This window comes from Zootermopsis nevadensis, unplaced genomic scaffold, assembly GCF_977971745.1.
Source record: "Zootermopsis nevadensis isolate Lab colony 2312 unplaced genomic scaffold, Znev_1.0 Znev_ptg000045l, whole genome shotgun sequence".
Lineage (NCBI taxonomy): Eukaryota > Metazoa > Arthropoda > Insecta > Blattodea > Termopsidae > Zootermopsis > Zootermopsis nevadensis.
Genome location: NW_028259177.1, coordinates 256,719 through 276,212, shown reverse-complemented (window position 1 = coordinate 276,212; position 19,494 = coordinate 256,719). Strand labels below are relative to the sequence as shown.

The following is a 19,494-nucleotide window of genomic DNA, read 5'->3' as shown; positions in this document are numbered from 1 at the left end:
TTCAATACCAACAACTTGTATACTTTTAGACTGTCACATATACAATGAAGGCACTTGACAGGATTGGACATAAAGCTGGCATATGTTCTTGACCTCTGCATTACATGGGAATGATTTGTTCAGCGGCATGCCCTATCCAAGCTTTACCCCTGCAGAAAGGCCCATCTACTACCCACGGGAAGGAAGTCTGGGTGGGCTACAGAGCTGATCTGGATGCAGGGACTTGAAGAAAAATTCTCTGCCTCTGCTGGGAATCTAACACTAGTCATACTAAGCTAACTGGCTATATTAACTTCTAAAAGAAGTTTGTTTTAATAGAAGACTCTGACTGCAGTTTCATTAAGCTTTCAGAAATGCTATTTAAACTAGAATTCAAAACCTTCATGCAAAAAGGAGATAACTCCTATGTACCAAATAATGTTGCTGCTTAGTAGGACTTGAGATTTTCAAGGTGATGAGCATGAAGATGACTGTCTTCTGGGTTATAGTGCCATGCAGTCTGGCAGAAGTTCCCAGAAAACAGCCATCTTCATGTTATGTTATTCAAATAGCTAAACCAACAGTCAGATGTTATAGTGTGAGGACACAAATCTGTATTTAAATAAATTAACAATAGGCCTACACACATTGCTGAATATTTAAAATAACTTTGTCCCTCCTGAGAAAAGTATATAATGTCACTTCTCCTCTTATGCCCACAATTTAAAAGACCAGCATATAGTTAGCACAGACCCCATAGTTCAAACACCTTACTTGAAAAGGCCACATTTGAAAACCTTACGAAGTGAATTTTAAAGGGACATAATGGTCCCTGATCAACAGAGTTTTCAACCATATTATTTTCTTCATAACGTTAAGTCTTTGAAGTTCAGTGTTAACTACATGTTCCACCTTTTTTAACAATCAATAACTTTTATAATTTGCATTTATGGTTTTCATGATTCTCAGAATAAACAACAATTATTTCCTTAAACAGCATTATCCATCTGATCTCTGTAATGCTTTTGCTGTGAATAACAATGCTGACAATGAATTTGTTGTGGTTTCCTACCAACTTGTATTAATTGTGTTCATAACTTTTTCATCTTTGAAGAACATTATTTTATATGTGAAAATTCAATGTTAATTTGAAAATGTATTTTGCAAAACGAAAGTTTTACTTGCTTTTAACAGCTCATATATGAACACAGTTCTCTTGAAAGTTTAAAATACATTTCCAAAGAAAAATATATCTCTTAACTGGCTTCGCAGTCTTATGGCATAATGTACTGGCTTGGTACTGAAAGGGATAATGCAGTGTTTCAGTAACTATTCTCACCCTTACCACGGATATAGCTCTTGAAATCTTCCTTCTGATCGTCGTTCAACTCACAGTCATCTTGAGGTCTGCAGATTTCATGAATGGCATCCACAACATTTTGTGGTGATGGAAAACCTTTATGTGTCACTGTAAAACATAATTATCACAATTAAATCAGAAATAAATGTAACAAATAAACTTAGTGCTGCAGTATGATTACTTCAGTATTCATACTCTTCAACTGATTTCACAGTTCCACTGAAGGGTTCTACATACCAGATGGCCCATTTTTAAAAATGTACGTGACTATAAATTATTTTATTTTACACAACTCTGCAAACTTTATCAATCTTCTCAAAATGAGCATTACACAAGTAATACATATATCCCATACACATCTACAACTTTTATTTCAAATCTTTTTTCAATATGATATAATTTTAATTCAATACAAGGAAAAATAATTTACAACATTACGCAGAAAACCTGTAATGTAATTAAAAAATCATGCCAAGTTCCGTATTCAGAGCTGAAATCTGGACCACCAACCCAAAGCTTTTGATAAAAAAATGCCTTATTTCTGCTTAACCCCTTTGGTGACAAATTATTTTAAAGCAATTGTACAAACTAATGATAATGAGAATGATTTGAGGTTTTCACAGTGGTGAGTACGAAGATTTCCGTCTTCTGGATAATGAATTTCAGCATTGGAAACAAATTTATGGCCTGGATTATTTAAAAATAAAGTGATAGAACTTTTTCACAATTAACTTTTATGAAATAAAATGGTCTCACAATAACAAACAAAAATGAAAAAGAGAACAAATACCAATAATTGATAAGAATGGAAAAAATATTGCTCATTTTTCATAAAAACCTCATATATATTCTGTTTTCAATGCCTGATGTATTTTGTTTCCCAGAGAATGTTCAGCGGCCCGTAGTACACATGACCCATTAACAAAATCCATTACCATAAATCTTGGCACACCTCATCTGAGGCAAACAGAAAAGTGTCTTTTTCAGTACCTGGTTATGTATTTTGGTGCACATGTGATTCTGATTATAGTTGACATTTAACTTTCAAATATGCCTACTGACAATATCTGCAATAAATTTATCAGGGGTTTGAGGAATGTTGTCCAACTAAACAAGGTACCTAAAAATATAGAGGGTAATGCTAACACTAAGACAAGCCCCTGTATTAAGTACCAAGTATTACCAACCATTAAATATACTGACCATCAATGTTCACAAATGGCTTACAGCCCAAAGTGGCACTTTGGAACACTCCATACCACATTTCTAGTCCATCACCCAGTTTCAAAATACTACCGCTTGGAGGAGTATAGAATGAGCGTCCAACTTGCACAAACCTAACAAAATAAACATTAGTACCATTAACTTATTAAGCACAGACAAACAGTTTCAAATTAAATTCTTCATGCACCTCAACAAAACAGTGACATGCAATAAAATCATCACTAAAGTAAACTTCAGGGCTGAAGTCCCAACAGGTATGAGACTGATAATATCCTGCAGTCACACACTGCACTGATATTATGGAACACTGTTTAATCAATAACTGACAGGATACGACAAAAGAACTCACAAAAAACCAACTCCAGTAACACTTTATCCACCATAAATCCCATGCAGACCAAGCCTCCATAACGAAAAGACAGCATTCTACTTTCAAAGTGAAACACAGAATTATCTTCATGCTAAATGCCTCATGAACTGCACATGTTAGACAGCGTTCAGTGAAAGAATTAAGGAAATTCTGGCATATTTTAATGCATTATATCAGAATTTTGGTGGAGAAACTCAGGAAAACCGCAAATAACTTAGTAAGAAACCAGGCTAAAGACTCATTACGAACTCACTTCAAACTCTAATGGATTTATTTATTTCTCATACTCCTGCACTTCACGACTACCGCACAATTTACAGAATTATACTGCGATCACATCATGAATTGTAGATCATTAATAGGAAGCACTAAGGCCCTATTTTTAAGTACCTTGTTGAGAAAATGAAAGAAAAATATTAATGACATGCCAATAATAAGCTGATTTCTGGTACTTCGTGCAATTCTTGTTTCTAGTTTGACATCCGAAAAAGCAGAGCTAAATTTTAGAACATAAATTTATTTACTGATACAGTGTTTTAAGGTAAAACTAAAATCAAACAAAATTATACTCCAAGATAAAACTGACATATAGCTGAAGCAAGGAACAAATAAACAGAAATTTAGCAGTTTGCAAATACACTTCAAAAAAGGGAATCTCCTTTCAGAATTCTAATAATATATAGTCACATAAGATTTGGAGAGATAAAACAGTTTATAACTGGTCTAGCCAATGTGTATGCCATGGACCCCAGAGTTCAAGCCCAGGGGGGAAGCACACACAACTAAGCTGTAAAACGCAGGTATCCACATGCATATACCTGCTACTCCTTTGAAAAACCCAAGTACTGAGCAGTTATTTTCCCGGAATCTTTCAGTAAAAAGAGGGTAGGGAAGTGGCAACTTGTAGAAACAGTCCCAAACACTTGGGAATAACGGAGTTGCAAAGTGGCCTAGTTGGCAGCAATCCGAGAAATTAGAGTGGATTCATTCTCTTCGTAAAGCTGGCTGCGTTCTTTCTGATAAACATTGTGTTGTACGTACGAGAATCATCTTCATCGACATTAATAAACCATATACTATATAGTATATACCAGTGTTAACAACTGTGGCAAAAGTTAACACTCCTGCAACCTCACCACTTCACAGCAATTTTCTACAATCCAGCTGGTGATCATCCTTATTCCCCATGTTAACCCTGACAGGAAAAGAGATCTCACCAGTAACCCCTTTTCACCCACACAGACGCAAACATACCTACCAAAGACCCATCCGACCCTGCACAAACAGCACTGCTGTAAGTTAAAAATTAACAACTCGTCGCTAATTCATAAAAAATGTACTGATCACAGAATCAATTGGAATTTTATATCACAGACTATTATTTAAAATGCCATAAAAATTTGGGATGAAAAATTCTAGTTCTATCATCCTGCAGATTGACCCTTAAACCAAAAAATCTCTCTACGAATAATAACTAAATACATGCAGAGTTTTTACAATACTCATATCCATTTTAATCAACATTCATAATTATTTTGCAGGTTTTAAAATTAAACTAACAATTATCATGTCACAATCCTCCTCAAGATCATTATCAAATCTCAGCCAGGTTTTCTGGTTACCATGATTCAGTGCTTTCTAGCTCTTCCTTGGCCCTGCAGGCAACACCAGTGAGTATCTTGAAGTAGACATCTTACAAGTCTTTACATACTTTCATTTCATTATCTACCCACTTCATTTGACACTACACAATCTCTGTAACTGACACAGTATTGATGAATACTTTACAGACCAATCAGATGTTTCTGGTACACCAAGAGTCACAAAATAGCTAATTAACTACGTACCCATGAAAAGCTGGTGCATTGCACAGCACAATATCTACAATTGAATAAAAATTTCCTTGGATATTATCCATCGTCTAGTAAATATAAAACGTAAAACGACGTTTCGGACATGGGACTCTATCTCCGTCTTCAGGTTCCTACACAGTTGGACCCACTAGATAGAGCTAATCCCTATCTCCGGACAAAGTAAAAAAGTAAAAGTCCCGGAATAAAAAGGCATTAACACACCATCCATCCGTGGGACGTAAAAGAATAGAGTAGAAAACAAAATTCATTGAACACGATAAAAAAAACCCACAAAAGGTGGGAATAAATACACATGAATATTAACTTGAAACTCGATGCCCAACTTGGATTTCTTCAGAGATGACAGGAATCCAAATAGGAGATAAATCCAAACTAGGCTGGCTGATAGGATTGGCGAGTAGTGCCATGTGTGCCGCCTCCTTGTATTTTCTGTAGATGGTATTGGGTTCTGTTAATAATACTCTGGCTCCTACTTCTATTCTTTTACGTCCCACGGATGGATGGTGTGTTAATGCCTTTTTATTCCGGGACTTTTACTTTTTTACTTTGTCCGGAGATAGGGATTAGCTCTATCTAGTGGGCCCAACTGTGTAGGAACCTGAAGACGGAGATAGAGTCCCATCTCCGAAACGTCGTTTTACGTTTTACGAGGGTCGCTCATTAAATAATGCCCCACATTTTTTTTCTCAGCCAATAATGAAGATAGAAAAGTGTACTTTTACATGCTTGAGATTTGATGTTTCCCGCGTTCGTGTACGGAGTTTCAAATGATTCCAACCGATGGCGGAGCTGTAGTGAACTGTTAAAATGGCGTCTGTGAACGACTCTCGTTACAAGCAACGAGCTGTAATTGAATTCTTTTTTGCTGAAAAAGAAACTGTGGTGAACATTCATAAACGTTTGTGTGCTGTGTATGGAAGCTGTGCAGTCGATAGGAGTACCGTTGGTCGCTGGGCTAAGACAGTTAAAGCTTCAGGAAGTGAAGAAACCGAGCTCCGTGATCTGCCGCGCTCTGGACGTCCTGCCACAGCCACCACTCCAGACATGTTGAACCGCGCGGATGCCATTATTCGTGAGGATCGGCGCATCACAACTCGACAATTGGCCCAACAGCTTTCAGTCAGCAATGGAAGTGTGATTGCAATTATCCGGGCTCTCGGATATTCGAAGGTGTGCGCAAGATGGGTTCCACGAAGTCTCACAGCAGACCACAGGATTCAAACGAAAACGATTTCTTCTGAATTGTTGGAGCATTTTGATGCTAAGGGAGAGGTCTTTCTGTCCCGGATCATTACAGGTGACGAAACCTGGATACACCACTTTGAGCCGGAGACAAAAAGGCAGTCAATGGAGTGGCATTATCCTCAATCACCGAGAAAGAAGAAATTCAAGTCAAATCCCTCCGCCGGAAAAGTCATGATGACTGTCGTTTGGGACAGTGATGGAGTCATTCTTGTGGATGTGATGCCAAGAGGTGCGACCATCAATTCAGACGCGTACATCAGGACCCTGAAACCCTCAAGAAGCGTTTCCGACGAGTTCGGCCTCACAAGCATCCAGCAGAAATTTTGCTCCTGCACGACAATGCACGCCCTCACACAAGTCCGAGAACCCGGGAAGAAATCACCAAATTGGGTTGGACGGTGCTGCCCCATCCACCCTCTGACTTCCATCTCTTTGGGCCACTTAAAGATGCTATCCGCGGAACAAGGTTTGAAGATGACGAGAGCGTTATTCAAGCAGTGAGGACATGGCTACGTGCACAGGACAAGAGCTGGTACCGGCAAGGCATGCATGCTCTTGTTCCACGATGGCGTAAAGCCGTACAAGTTGATGGGGACTATGTGGAAAAATAGTATGTGTAAGGGAAACATTGATTTATATTGTCACTAAATTTGAGCCATCTTGAATAAATATATTCTGAGGAAAAAAATGTGGGGCATTACTTAATGAGCGACCCTCGTATATTTACTAGACGATGGATAATATCCAAGTAAATTTTTATTCAATTGACTCTTCACCATCGTCAAGAAGTTTTAGATTTGAATTACAATATCTACAGCCTGAATACATTTCTGTGGGATTTCCAGTGTACTTTCACTGCTCATGCATGTAGAGAGGGATCCAAAATCAACTTGGGGTGTGTATTTGATGGTAATCTCACACTTTTTAACCCTAACAGATTCATCATCATGCACCATGAGACTTTCAGTTTTCTGAAGAAAAAAACACTTTAGTTCTTTGCTACAGAGTATCACAGTATCACTTTCAATAGCTGTATGTACCATAATGTTCAGAACTGAACACTTATAAATTTTACAACACATACACTGGAAGACAAAGTTACAGTGATCCAAAGGGAAACTAACTTTTTAAATTAACTCTGATATGGCAAAACTTGAGACTTTCACAACGATAAGTATGAAGATGGCTGTCATCTGGGATGTCGCACTGTGTAGTCTGGTACAAGTTGATCAATGTTTCAAAGGAACGTACTGCCTCCATCACAAGTTGTATGACTTTACATCCACATCAACATTACCAGCAGCAACAGCTTACACTTGTTAAATTAAACCAAACATACCTCTGGCAGCTCTCGAGTACTGTACAAGTTTTTCCTCCCATTAAAAGCTGGATATCGATCAGGAAAATTTTTCCGCCTGAATTCTTCCTTTGCACGTCTGAAATAAGGAATTATGTATAATTACACAAAATGTTATACAGTTTCAACAGTAGTTCTAACAAAACTAGAAACATAGAGAAACATGATATATTTATAAGCATAAAAATTCAATACAACATACACAATCTGCATAACATACATGTTTATAATAGAAGCAACCTAGTCTTCTACACTGTGCAATAACATTTTAACAGCAAGATTTTTTTACATTGCAGACCAAACTACTTAGGTCTTAACAATGCTAGTACCTGGAAATGTCATTAACTTCAAGAAAGCTAGATGCTACATACTGTAAGTTTATATTTCAACTTATATAATTTGAATATTTATTGTTATACAAAACAATGTACATAACCTCAAAACAAAATATCTCTTATGACAAATAAACATAGTTTATATAAAGCTCATGCAATGGACCCAAACCTGTAAATGAACAGGTCAATCCTATCTTTGTTGTAAGAATTATCATACATTTAGTATTTACTGCCTTAAGATCACCTGGTATAGTAAAATGTCATGAAAGTCTGACTGAATAAAGCTGTGCAAACAGTTTATCATTAATAGTTTTATTAAATAATTGAACTGTTCTTATCAGATCACTACAGTTCATACACTAACCAAAGATCCTGATTGTATCCTCCAAGTGTGGTTACAAATGCAACAAATAATGCTATAATGGAGGCAGCCGTCATTAATTCATAATCACAATGAGAAAAGACCTGATTGCAATGTACTCTTAAATGCAGCAACATTACGTTTGGTCCCCAAAGTCTTGGCTAGCTCCTAAAATTGTAATGAATTTTACCAACACTGACAATGTTGACAATAACAAACTTTAATCAAAATCTACCTGTAAGTATATAAGCAATGCATTGATTCTACCAAATTGTATAAATACAAAACATAACATTTAGCCTCCTACGTATTAACAACATACAAATTAATGTGAGAAAATTAACATCATATTATTCTGAGTTATCAGAGTAGCAAAAGGTCTTTATTACATGAAAGTCATTAAAAGTTTTAATATTATTCAAACTGACCTAAACAAGATAGACAACAGGTAAAAGCCAAGAAGAAATTCATTTTTGCTGCTAGCTACACAAATATCCATGGATGTCCAAAGTCTTTGAAGGCAGAAAAGTTCAGTATTTGTTGGATTTCACATGCAACATATCTTCAAAACATCGTAAAAACTGATTTAGTTCTTAGGAATGTTTCAAAATGAAGTTCAGAACCCGAATAACTTGACCTAAGAGAGATAAAGTGACGACTGAGAACAGAAAACTGCGTAATAAAGATTCAGAATTATTTATTTTCAACGGGCACTGATACTGTTGCAGTGACTAAATAGAAATCTGATTGGTTGTTGGATGTAATAAATACTGACACTTCAAGATATGGCTCACTTCAGTTCACAGTTGTACTAATACAGTCCTTGTTCTGTAACAACTCACTAAAGCTGACGAAACATATCCGCCATGTTGTGACGTCACAGTCAACGCCCAGTGAACGCGAATGCATGATCAGCACACAATGGAATAAAATTTTCTAGGCTTTGAAGACTTTCGATTTGTTTGCTACAGTCCTGCAAAAGAAGAGAACATAATTCATGATGGCCAGCGTCCATATTCCTGCGATTTGTGTAACAAGTCATTCATCGATCAGCATAACCTGAAGACCCATCAGCGTACGCACAGTGGTGAAAGGCTATATTCCTGTGATGTATGTAACAAATCATTCAGTTTTCAGGGTAATCTGAAAACAACATCTGCTCATCCACAGTGGATCATGTTAAAACCTCTATATAATATTAAAGAATAACTACAGAATAAACTTTATATACTATAATCAATAAACTGAATGTTTATTTAAATTCTCATTCATCAAAACCAAAAGTAAATAAAATATTTTCAGACACACTGTGACCCCATATTCCCTTTTATTGCACCCACCTTGTCAGAGTGATGCATAAATAGGTTACCAAGAGATGGACTTTCATCATCTGAGCTTGAACTGTCATTCAGTTCAAGAGGAGGTTCACCATCATCAGTCTCTTTGTCATTCCCATAGAAACCCTTGCAGTCATCATCCAGAACTGAAGAGGTGTCTCTTAACCCTACTACAGCAGTGTTACATGAAGGATTTGGGTCACTAAAGTTGCCAATTATTTCGTATGTTTTAGACACTTCAATTTCCTTTTTAAGAATTAATTATTTTAGATCAGTAGATGTGTTATGTTCAGATCTTTGTCCAACTTCTATAACAGCAAACTGTGAAGATCTACCCACTATTTTCAAACCGCTGTCAGCATGTGAAATCTGTCTTGTTAGTTGGATCTAGAATTACATATTCAGAATCACGCCATGCAGTTACAGTGATCTCTTCTGTTTTGTTGATTCTGTCCATCATCTGAAGGCAGAGTGAAAGTAGGTTATCACTTGAGGTTGCATGCATTTTCACACAGTAACCAGGATTGGACACTTTACGTGGGGAATCGTTCAATTTATCAACTGATTCTGCTTGAAGCTGAATTAGACGGAGACATGCAGTTGGATCACTACTAGCAACTGCACTCACCCTGATAATTTCTTCATCTGATAATCGTTGAGATCGTGGTTGCTCAACATTTTCCAGTGATAATCTAGCAATTTTTTTGTTAGAGATAATTGTCAAAGTAGCACCTCCCTGAACATCATGCAACATCTTCCTTGTGTCTCCTTGGACATTAGTTGATTTAACAGGTGACTCAGAATCAGTCTCTGGTGCAGACTCCTCAGGTTTCGTTTCAGCGTCCTCAACGATTTCAAACATTTCAACAGAATGGGGGGCCAAACTCTTACCATTGTTTCTATCCTTCTGCTGGGGTAGACCACATGCTTAATGGGTTCCAAAGAAGATACTACTAACTAACTAACTAGATGGCTTACTGAACCCGAAGGTTCATCACCGAATTAACCAAAGCCCTCCACCGGACCCTGTCCTGGGCCAACAAAATCCAGTCTCCTTCAACTCCTATCTCCCATAGATCCCGCCTGAGATTATCCTCCCATCTACGTCTAGGTCTCCCCAGCGGTCTCTTCCCTTCAAGTTTCCCAACCAGTACCCGGTGCACACCTCTTGTCCCATCCATGCGCGCTACATGTCCCGCCCATCTCAATCTTCTCGACTTAATCACCCTGACAATACTGGGGGAGTAGTACAGATTTTTAAGCTCGTCATTGTGCAGTTTTCTCCACGCCCCATTGTCTTCCCTCTTAGGCCCAAATATCCTCCTCAACACCCTCCTGCCTATCTTGGACCTTCCTGATGGCGTATTCTAGTTAAAGAGCAAGGGAGACAAAGCATCTCCTTGTTTTAGACCGTTCTTGATGAGGAATGTCTCAGATACATATTTACCTACTCGAATTTTCCTACAGGTTTCATTTAAGCACATTTTTATTAGACCCACTAGCTTCTTTGGTATACCAAATTCAATAAGAATATTATATAGCACTTCTCTCTTCACAGAGTAATAGGCTTTTTTGAAATCTATAAATAACTGATGTACGGTCCCACCGAACTCCCATTTTTTCTCTAGTATCTGACGAATGCAAAAGATCTGATCAATCGTTGATCTGTTTCGTCTGAACCCACACTGATGATCCCCAATAATTTCATTCGCATATGGGGTTAATCTTGCCAAAAGAATGTTGGATAGAATTTTGTATGAGGTTGATAGCAGCGATATTCCTCGGTAATTACCACACTCAGTCTTGTCCCCCTTCTTATGAATAGGAATAATTATGGATTCCTTCCATTGTTGTGGCATCTCTTCCTTATCCCAAATTAACTGAATAAGCTTATGGATCCTCATATGCAACCCTTTGCCACCTGCTTTAATTAATTCGGCCGGAATCTGATCAATTCCTGGAGATTTATAACTTTTCAACTTCCCAATGGCTAGTTCCACTTCATCTAAGCTAGGTTCTGGCATCAACAGTTCAGCTGTATGCATTTTAATCTGTCTAATATCACCAGTCTCATGAACATTTAAGAGCTCGCTAAAGAAATTTTTCCACCTATTCACAATTTTTATTGGATCTGCAAGCAAATTGCCACTATCATCCTTTACCAAATTGGTCTGGGGTTGATATCCTTTCTTAAAGTTATTAATGCCTCTGTACAGGTCTCTGATGTTTTTTTCCTTATTATTTGTCTCAAGTTCAGCAATTTTGCCCTTATTCCTAAAGGTTCTACTAGCCTCACGTCTCACGTTACATAGATTATCCGCATTTGTTTTGTTCGGGTCCTGCAACCATTGAAATTTTGTTTGCTTCCTTCGATCTATTAATTTTGAACATTCTTCATCAAACCACGGTTTATTTTGCTTTCTCCTGTAGTATCCTAGTTTATCTTTTGCTGAAATTTTGATGCAGTTTCTGACATTTTCCCACTCCCTGTTGATGTCCACACTTTCATTATCTTCATTTGTCTCTAAAATTTGAAACCTATTCGAAATTTCAACTTGATATGAATAATATACAACATAACTAACTAACTAGATGGCTTACCGAACCCGAAGGTTCATCACCGAATTAAGCAAAGCCCTTCACCGGACCCTGTCCTGGGCCAACAAAATCTAGTTTCCTTCAACTCCTATCTCCCATAGATCCCGCCTGAGATTATTCTCCCATCTACGTCTAGGTCTCCCCAGCGGTCTCTTCCCTTCAGGTTTCCCAACATACAACATAGATAACAATAATCAAACCTCTAATCTTCTTGCCTCCTAACAATTTTTTTATTTCTCAAACTCAAGAACTGTTTAAAAGGATACCATATACACTAAATTCAAGACATTAAACAGCAGCACTCAAAATGATCTTCAAAAACTGTTTACTGTTTGGTTAGCACCAATGGTAGAACTGTATGGATTTAATAGGAGAATATTCTGAGGGGATAAACCAGTAGAATATTCTTATTCTACCTGCACTTCTACTTTTTATTATGTTACTTTTAGAACTTGTGGAATGTTTCACAGAAGAAACAAAGGAAACAAGACGTTAAAAAAATTATCACAGTCTACTTAGATTTTGGCACAATTATGTAAAAGTGAATATGGCCTAGACAAAACTTTTGTTTGAGAACCACTTTTCTAAACATATAATATACAGAAATAAAACACTTTGGGAAAAATGTGATACCAGTTTTCACTTTCCACAGAAATAATTAATGATACTTCATCAGAGTCTAAATGGGTTAGGACAAAATGTTTCCATACAAATTCTGTGTAAACATCTTGTCTTTATCTATAAGCAGTCACAGTCCACAGAGAGCAGTATTCCTAGTAGCAACAAAATAAGAGCCAGTACAAATGCTTATGTATAAAATATGGTTTTTTCCCTCATTTAGAATGTATTACAAAATGTTTACATCATCAGCAATACAAAGCACTGAATCTTTTCAGACTGCATAGTCTCACTATCAATTGTGTAAGCAGACAATCTATTCTTTAGTGAGTCCTTGCTGTATGACAAAGTAGCATTCTGTTGCTGGAAGTGGTTCTATTGTAAAACAGGAAGATGTCAGAAGGGTCACGTCAGAGTAAGTGATAAAAGTTTTGTTTAATTTTGTAAAACATGAGTGAACATGGGAAGAAAAGAGATCTACAGCAACACAAGTATCTAAATCATCAAAACAGATTATAATTCGAGGATGACGAACCTCAACATACAAACCAACAACCTTGAAGAAGTATGCCAGAATAAACAATAACTAGGAACAAACTGCATTTAGAATTAAAAGTACAAAATCAATATTTTATTCTCTGTGTATCTGTGTTTTTACGAGGGAAGTAATCTTGCGTCTCTCTTGTTATGAAACCTGTACCCAGTAATGGGCAAAAACAAATACAATATACATACCTGAAGAGAATACACATAATGACAAAGTCTTGACTTGAAAGTAAACTGTTCAACAGCATGGCCCCTGACAACTGCAATAAGACCAATCTTTTCAATAGGCAGAACTTGTCCCTCACTTGTGATAACAAGATTTCTGCCTTCCACAACAACCGTGAAATCAGCAAGAACACAAGTACTGCATCATGGTCTCCTACAAAACAACACCCCACATAAATCTACTTGAACAGACGTACTCCTGTTATGAAAGAACAGTTCAGATGACATACAATTTATAAACCAAGCAAGTCCACAATAACATTGCCTGTACAAGAGGCTCACAATTTAGGAAATGAGAGACAATGAGAATGTAACTAAGTGTAACACGCACATACCTCCCCTGCTCGTGAAAGTTTCAGGCATATTTGCCGCTAGATACTGAACGTGTTGATATGACTGCTGCACATCGAGGCATCGAAGCTCCAAATCAATTGCCTTTGTACGGGCTTTACTTTCAGTAAACATTTTCTAAAGGAACAAAACTATTATTACTGGTACATCACACCTCAGCTAATACTGTTATGGTAATAAAATTATAATTATCATAAATTAATATACACTGAATTTTGGTGGAGAATCCTCCTGGAAGACCCAGGAAAAGGTAAGAGGATGGAACTGACTGACTTTTACTTTATTTAATGACAGTGGTTTAGTGTACTGAATAAAATTGGAATATAATAACAAATGATATCCTTTTTTCAGGTAATGTATTGACATTCACCCAGAGAGACTGAGGAAAATTCAGTCAAATTTAACCAACTTTCTTGCTCAGGATAATATTAAAATAATCTCAATGAAACAGTTTATAAAGATCTGAACTGAATTGAAGTGGATCAGGATCATGTCCAACAACAGGTTTTGGCATCACAGGTGTTCAGCCTTTAAATTCTGTTACCAGATAGTTAATCCTCCAGCAAATAACATGTGTTGACATATAACTCAGCATGGTATATATTGCATTACTAACATCTGTTTAAATCTGCCATGGCACCTAAACACTCTCTCACGTATAAGACACTGCTGCACTCTGTCCTGAACCATTCCAATTAGATCATACTTTTTCATTCTCCCTAACAATTTCAGGTGAAGCCCACAAACTGTGACATACTAAATGCCTACAAGAAAAGTGTCCACCACCAGGAACAGTTCACATTTTCTTTCTACAAAATACGAAAACACATGCCTTAAAATCTAGGATCTCTGGAAGAGCAGAAACGGGTTTTGTGGATTCCCTCTCCAACCGTTGCCGCAGCTCCCGACTCTGCTCCTGCATTTGCTGGACCAGTTCACGGAACTTGGCGATGGTAATTTCTCGGTCTGCCAGTGTTTCTAAAGCTTCTTCCTTTTCTCGCTGTGCCTGGAATATATAATTGTGTAATTCTCTTAAACACAGGCAGTAGCATCAATATTTTCAGAATAATCACAGTAAAACTAATATTTTATTTTCTGTAACTTTTATCATTTATTACTTGGTCTTAAAATGTCAATCTACAAATTGTTTCAATTGCAAAACAAAACTGAACATGATTTCTGCATAAATGTGCATACATACATAATTTTACAACAGTACATGTGCTGAGAAATACTGAACTATATTTCAGTGTAAAACCATGTAGAAAAGGCTAAGAAACCCTGCAGTAACTCGCCCATAAATTTCTTCTCATTTGTCATGGACAACCAAACAAGCCCTCACCATAAAGGTGGAAGTTATCCATATGAATCATACCTCCCTAGTAGCAAAATTAGCAAGATCCACTTTCAGTTCTCGGCTAACTTCTTGGAGCTGTTGATTCATGTCTTGCAAGGCCTCTAAATCTGCTACGGCTTCTTCCAAATCCTTCACACGTTCTTCAAGGGTAAGTTTGGAGTCTGCCAATTGTTGAACCATTTCCTCTGCCCCCCAGAGCTGCATAAACCTAAATTAGACCTGTTCTCTAAATACATTTCCTAAGCTTATAAAATATAATCCCTTAATTTAAGGAAATAACACAAATTACAGTGCTTGAAAATGAAGTATCCATAATTTAGGATATTACACAATGTGGAAATATGTGACTTAAACAGCAAACAAGACACACTAGCAGCACCTTAGTAAGAGTGCACCTGAACTGCATACCTGCTCCTGCAAATCAGAAATTTGGTTATCCATTTCTTCTACTCTTGAGCTCAGTTTCTCTTTAGTGCGAGCAAGCTCGGCAATCTCAGACTTCCTTAGATCCAGATCCTTCTGCAGTTTTTGAAACTCGTGCTTCTCGTGAGCAGACAGGTCCCGCATTCTGTAACAACATACATGCACAGGAATAATTAGTAACTGCCGGGATACCAATTTGTCTCTGAAACTGAAAATTATGAGCATAAAAACATCAAGTGGTGCAGGTCAGAACTGATGTATTATCCAGAAAGTGTCACAATTGTTTCAATGTTATAAAACATTAATTAGAGCTAGAATGAAACGAGATCAGAGAGTAAAAGCGTGTTACACAATAACAGTGTGGCATTGTAAGATTATTTTCACGAAGAACTGTCTTGTGTTGTGATGCTAAGATTAGTGTGGGTTTGATAATATAGTTAATTAACAATAAATAATTTTGTTTGCTCAGACAGCTCAGTCAATAAAGGGATTAGCTATGGGCTGGTGAGAGGTGACTACACAATGCATGACCTACACTTAAATTCCTTTCACAAACTATTAATTATTTATTTCATAATAAATAATAAATCTGCACTGGACCGAGAATGCATCCTACAATCACGCCGACGGAAAAACACAAGAGGACCACAGCAGCTGCGCCATTTTCTCATACGCAGGGACGGCAACGTCTGAAAAACAGCGAACACATCCCGCCACCGCAGGAGCACGAGGGATATTCAATGATCGTTATATGCGCACCCTGACGAACTTTCCTGTCATCTACCGACATCAGCACTGAAGTAGATGTCCGTCCGCGAACACTCCACTGCACCACCGAACGAAATGCTACCTGAAATACCACTCCACAGATTGTAAACTCATAAGTAGCAACGAGGGTGCTGAAGAGTACTTCCGTGACTGCCAGACTACAGACATATGAAGGCCAAAAAGCTCCTAACAACTTCACCTATAAGAAACCAACTACCAAACATATACATAACCTGAAAGTCTTCGAATAATTTATGAAAGCAACGCCGCGAAAGGACAGCTAGGTTCGGAAACTACAGAAAATAAAATTTGCAAGAAGCACTATGAAGTAAATAACCCACATTTCGCCACTAGATCGCCTACATCCTGGCGCACATTTACCACATAGCCCATCAGTCACCGGATTGTACTGCACCAGCATCTATAACACACCGAGTGACTAAGTCTTCATCACCGAATAGATTGTCGGTGGGCGCTAGTAATTACATGCCTACAAGTTACCTCCAACATCTGTGTAAACATCTCAAGTCGACCCACCGCACTTGCTAAATGAGTGAAACTGCAGAGCCCCACTATCTGCTGCTTAACAAATGCAGAATGACTGACGTTTTGAAGTTCTTCCTGTGGCATTAGCTTGAACTGAGAATATGAAATGGAATGAAGCTGATAAACGGCAAAACCATATTCTTTCCAGGAAGAGGAATCACATCTTTGGTGACAAGCTGCGGCCAAAGCCAAGAGTACCTGCAACTTAAAACCTTACACACATGACAAACTCTCTCATTCCAAGATGTTGGTCACCACACTATGAAGCATTAACACCCAGCAGTCTGTGTCAGCACCCACTTCAAAACGCAAAAATGCAGAAGATGATTAATGTTTCCTTCGAACGATGTCTTGGAATCTGGACCAGGGATTTCCTGTCCGAGTCCTAACTTGAGCTGCAAATCGTGTTGCATGCGAAGATGCAAATGCAGGGCTTTTATTTGTATTTTGGTGATGTGTCTTTTTAAGCTTTGAAACTGTGTCCGAACATATCAACTGCATGGCTTTTATAAGCAAAGTGAACAGATGGTTTTTAGCTCGACTTCCTGAAAAACGGGACTCTCCCTGCTACGTCTCAATGCCTTTCTGTTTCAGGGGTGTGAAATAGCCATTTCTCGCATCGATGCATTTCCACTGATTAACATGAAAGTGCTGGCAGATCATTCCAGGAATCCGACAAACTCAAGTCCACGTCGTTAATTCTTGAAAGGAACTTTGATTTGTATTGATTCTTAATTCAAGGGTCTCTGTCACATGTAGTTTGCACGTGCTAACAAACATACTCTGTACATTTCTCATGAAAAAGTGTACATTCAGATTCGAGTTTACGTTTTGTTTTTTAACAAAGACATTGCATAAATTGTTTTTGTTCAATTTATCCTAGTTTCATTTAAATATAAGCAACGCAAAGCAGTCAGTGTTGGAAAAATGTACTCGCTACTTAACACTTAGCTAGAACCAGGGCCGCCTTCAACGTTGCAATGTGCACAGCGATGGCTTAGGCGCCCTGGAAGTAGAAATGCAACGCAAAAATACAAGACTGACAAGAATAAACAAAGAAGACGTCGTTAAATACGTAGAGTGGAGAATGAGGGTCCGTCCCCACACATCGATCACATCTTCTTGGGTGAACAGACCAAAGCAAAGCTTGTAGAAGTGGGCAGAATTTCTTTTGTGTGGTACAGGTACAAGAAAACTTCAAATATCGCCCTGAAGATGGAGGCAGTGTGACCTCCGAAACGTTGTTAAACATCTACCAGACTACACAGCGCTACATCCCAGAAGACAGAAATCTTCATACTCAGCGCTGAGAAAACTTCAAATATCGCCCTGAAGATGGAGGCAGTGTGACCTCCGAAACGTTGTTAAACATCGACCAGACTACACAACCCAGAAGACAGAAATCTTCATACTCAGCGCTGAGAAAACTTCAAATATCGCCCTGAAGATGGAGGCAGTATGACCTCCGAAACGATGTTAAACATCTACCAGAATACACAGCGCAACAACCCAGAAGACAGAAATCTTCATACTCACCGCTGAGAAAACTTCAAATATCGCCCTAAAGATGGAGGCAGTATGACCTCGGAAACGTTGTTAAACATCTACCAGACTACACAGCGCTACGTCCCAGAAGACATAAATCTTCATACTCACCGCTGTGAAAACTTCAAATATCGCCCTGAAGATGGAGGCAGTGTGGCCCCCGAAACGTTGGTTGACATCGACCTGACTACACAGCGCAACATCCCAGAAGACAGAAATCTTCATACTCACCGCTGTGAAAACTTCAAATATCGCCCTGAAGATGGAGGCAGTGTGACTTCCGAAACGTTGTTAAACATCTGCCAGAATACACAGCGCAACAACCCAGGAGACAGAAATCTTCATACTCAGCGCTTAGAAAACTTCAAATATCGCCCTGAAGATGGAGGCAGTGTGGCCCCCGAAACGTTGTTAAACATCTACCAGAATACACAGCGCAACATCCCAGAAGACAGAAATCTTCATACTCAGCGCTGAGAAAACTTCAAATATCGCCCTGAAGATGGAGGCATTATGACTTCCGAAATGTTAGTAAAGATCTACCTGGCTACACAGCTCAACATCCCAGAATATAGGAACCTTCTTACTCGCAAATGAAAGAAACTCAAAACTCGTCCTGATGATGGAGGCAGTATGACTTCCGAAACGTTAGTAAAGATCTACCAGACTACACAGCGCATCATATCAGAAGGCAGGAATCTTCATACTCAGCGCTGAGAAAACTTCAAATATCGGCCTAAAGATTGAGGCAGTATGACCACCGAACTTTACTTTAATCCCTTTAAATGGAATGGTAAGTATACGTACCAACTACTCCAAAAATCAGTAACACTTTGTGTTTATGGGTTTTGTGTGGTTCTCGCCGTAATCAGCGATCAATTTCTTAAACAGCGTTAACCAGTTGATCTCTGTAATGGTGCAGAGTTGTGTTTTCTTCGCGGTAAGGACTGGATCCTTAAATATCATTGAAGGATTCATTCTCTAAGAGCATTCTGACATTCCTTTCAATTGATGAATGTACTTGAAATTCGCTACTTTTATAGAATTCAAGTCTTCAAAACTATCATCATTTCCC

At 38.1% G+C, this 19,494-nt stretch overlaps 2 protein-coding genes across 11 annotated transcripts in view; both read right to left on the bottom strand.

Annotated features, from left to right (window-relative positions):
• Positions 1-1,686: 1,686 nt before the first annotated feature.
• On the bottom strand, positions 1,687-8,986 carry LOC147871591 (protein argonaute-1-like). Its single transcript, XM_087360523.1, has 4 exons — positions 8,881-8,986; positions 8,534-8,742; positions 7,392-7,488; positions 1,687-2,676 (listed from the first exon to the last, which is right to left on the bottom strand). The coding sequence occupies exons 2-4, from the start codon at positions 8,574-8,576 to the stop codon at positions 2,529-2,531; spliced, it is 288 nt and encodes a 95-aa protein (XP_087216649.1). The 5' UTR covers positions 8,577-8,742; positions 8,881-8,986; the 3' UTR covers positions 1,687-2,528.
• Positions 8,948-19,494, bottom strand: part of LOC147871589 (dynactin subunit 1-like) — a 235,193-nt gene continuing 224,646 nt past the window's right edge. For 5 of the 10 annotated variants that reach the window (XM_087360510.1, XM_087360509.1, XM_087360507.1 and 2 more), the window contains 4 exons: positions 15,546-15,705; positions 14,613-14,786; positions 13,765-13,897; positions 12,445-13,583 (listed from right to left, as the gene is read on the bottom strand). In XM_087360510.1, coding sequence (XP_087216636.1) covers positions 13,282-13,583; positions 13,765-13,897; positions 14,613-14,786; positions 15,546-15,705 — 769 coding nt within the window. In that variant the 3' untranslated portion in view covers positions 12,445-13,281. Of the gene's footprint in view, positions 9,079-12,444; positions 13,584-13,764; positions 13,898-14,612; positions 14,787-15,155; positions 15,319-15,545; positions 15,706-16,095; positions 16,282-16,319; positions 16,517-19,494 lie in introns of those variants that run through there. The other 5 variants (XM_087360515.1, XM_087360514.1, XM_087360508.1 and 2 more) reach the window with 5 other exon arrangements.

Excerpts from the sequence above, each read along its gene's own strand:
- LOC147871591 (XM_087360523.1), bottom strand. The coding sequence starts at position 8,576 with ATGAATTTCTTCTTGGCTTTTACCTGTTGTCTATCTTGTTTAG. Across the intron at positions 7,489-8,533 it reads CTGTTGTCTATCTTGTTTAG|ACGTGCAAAGGAAGAATTCA; the intron begins GTCAGTTTGAAT and ends TCCTTATTTCAG. Across the intron at positions 2,677-7,391 it reads GTACTCGAGAGCTGCCAGAG|GTTTGTGCAAGTTGGACGCT; the intron begins GTATGTTTGGTT and ends TTATTTTGTTAG.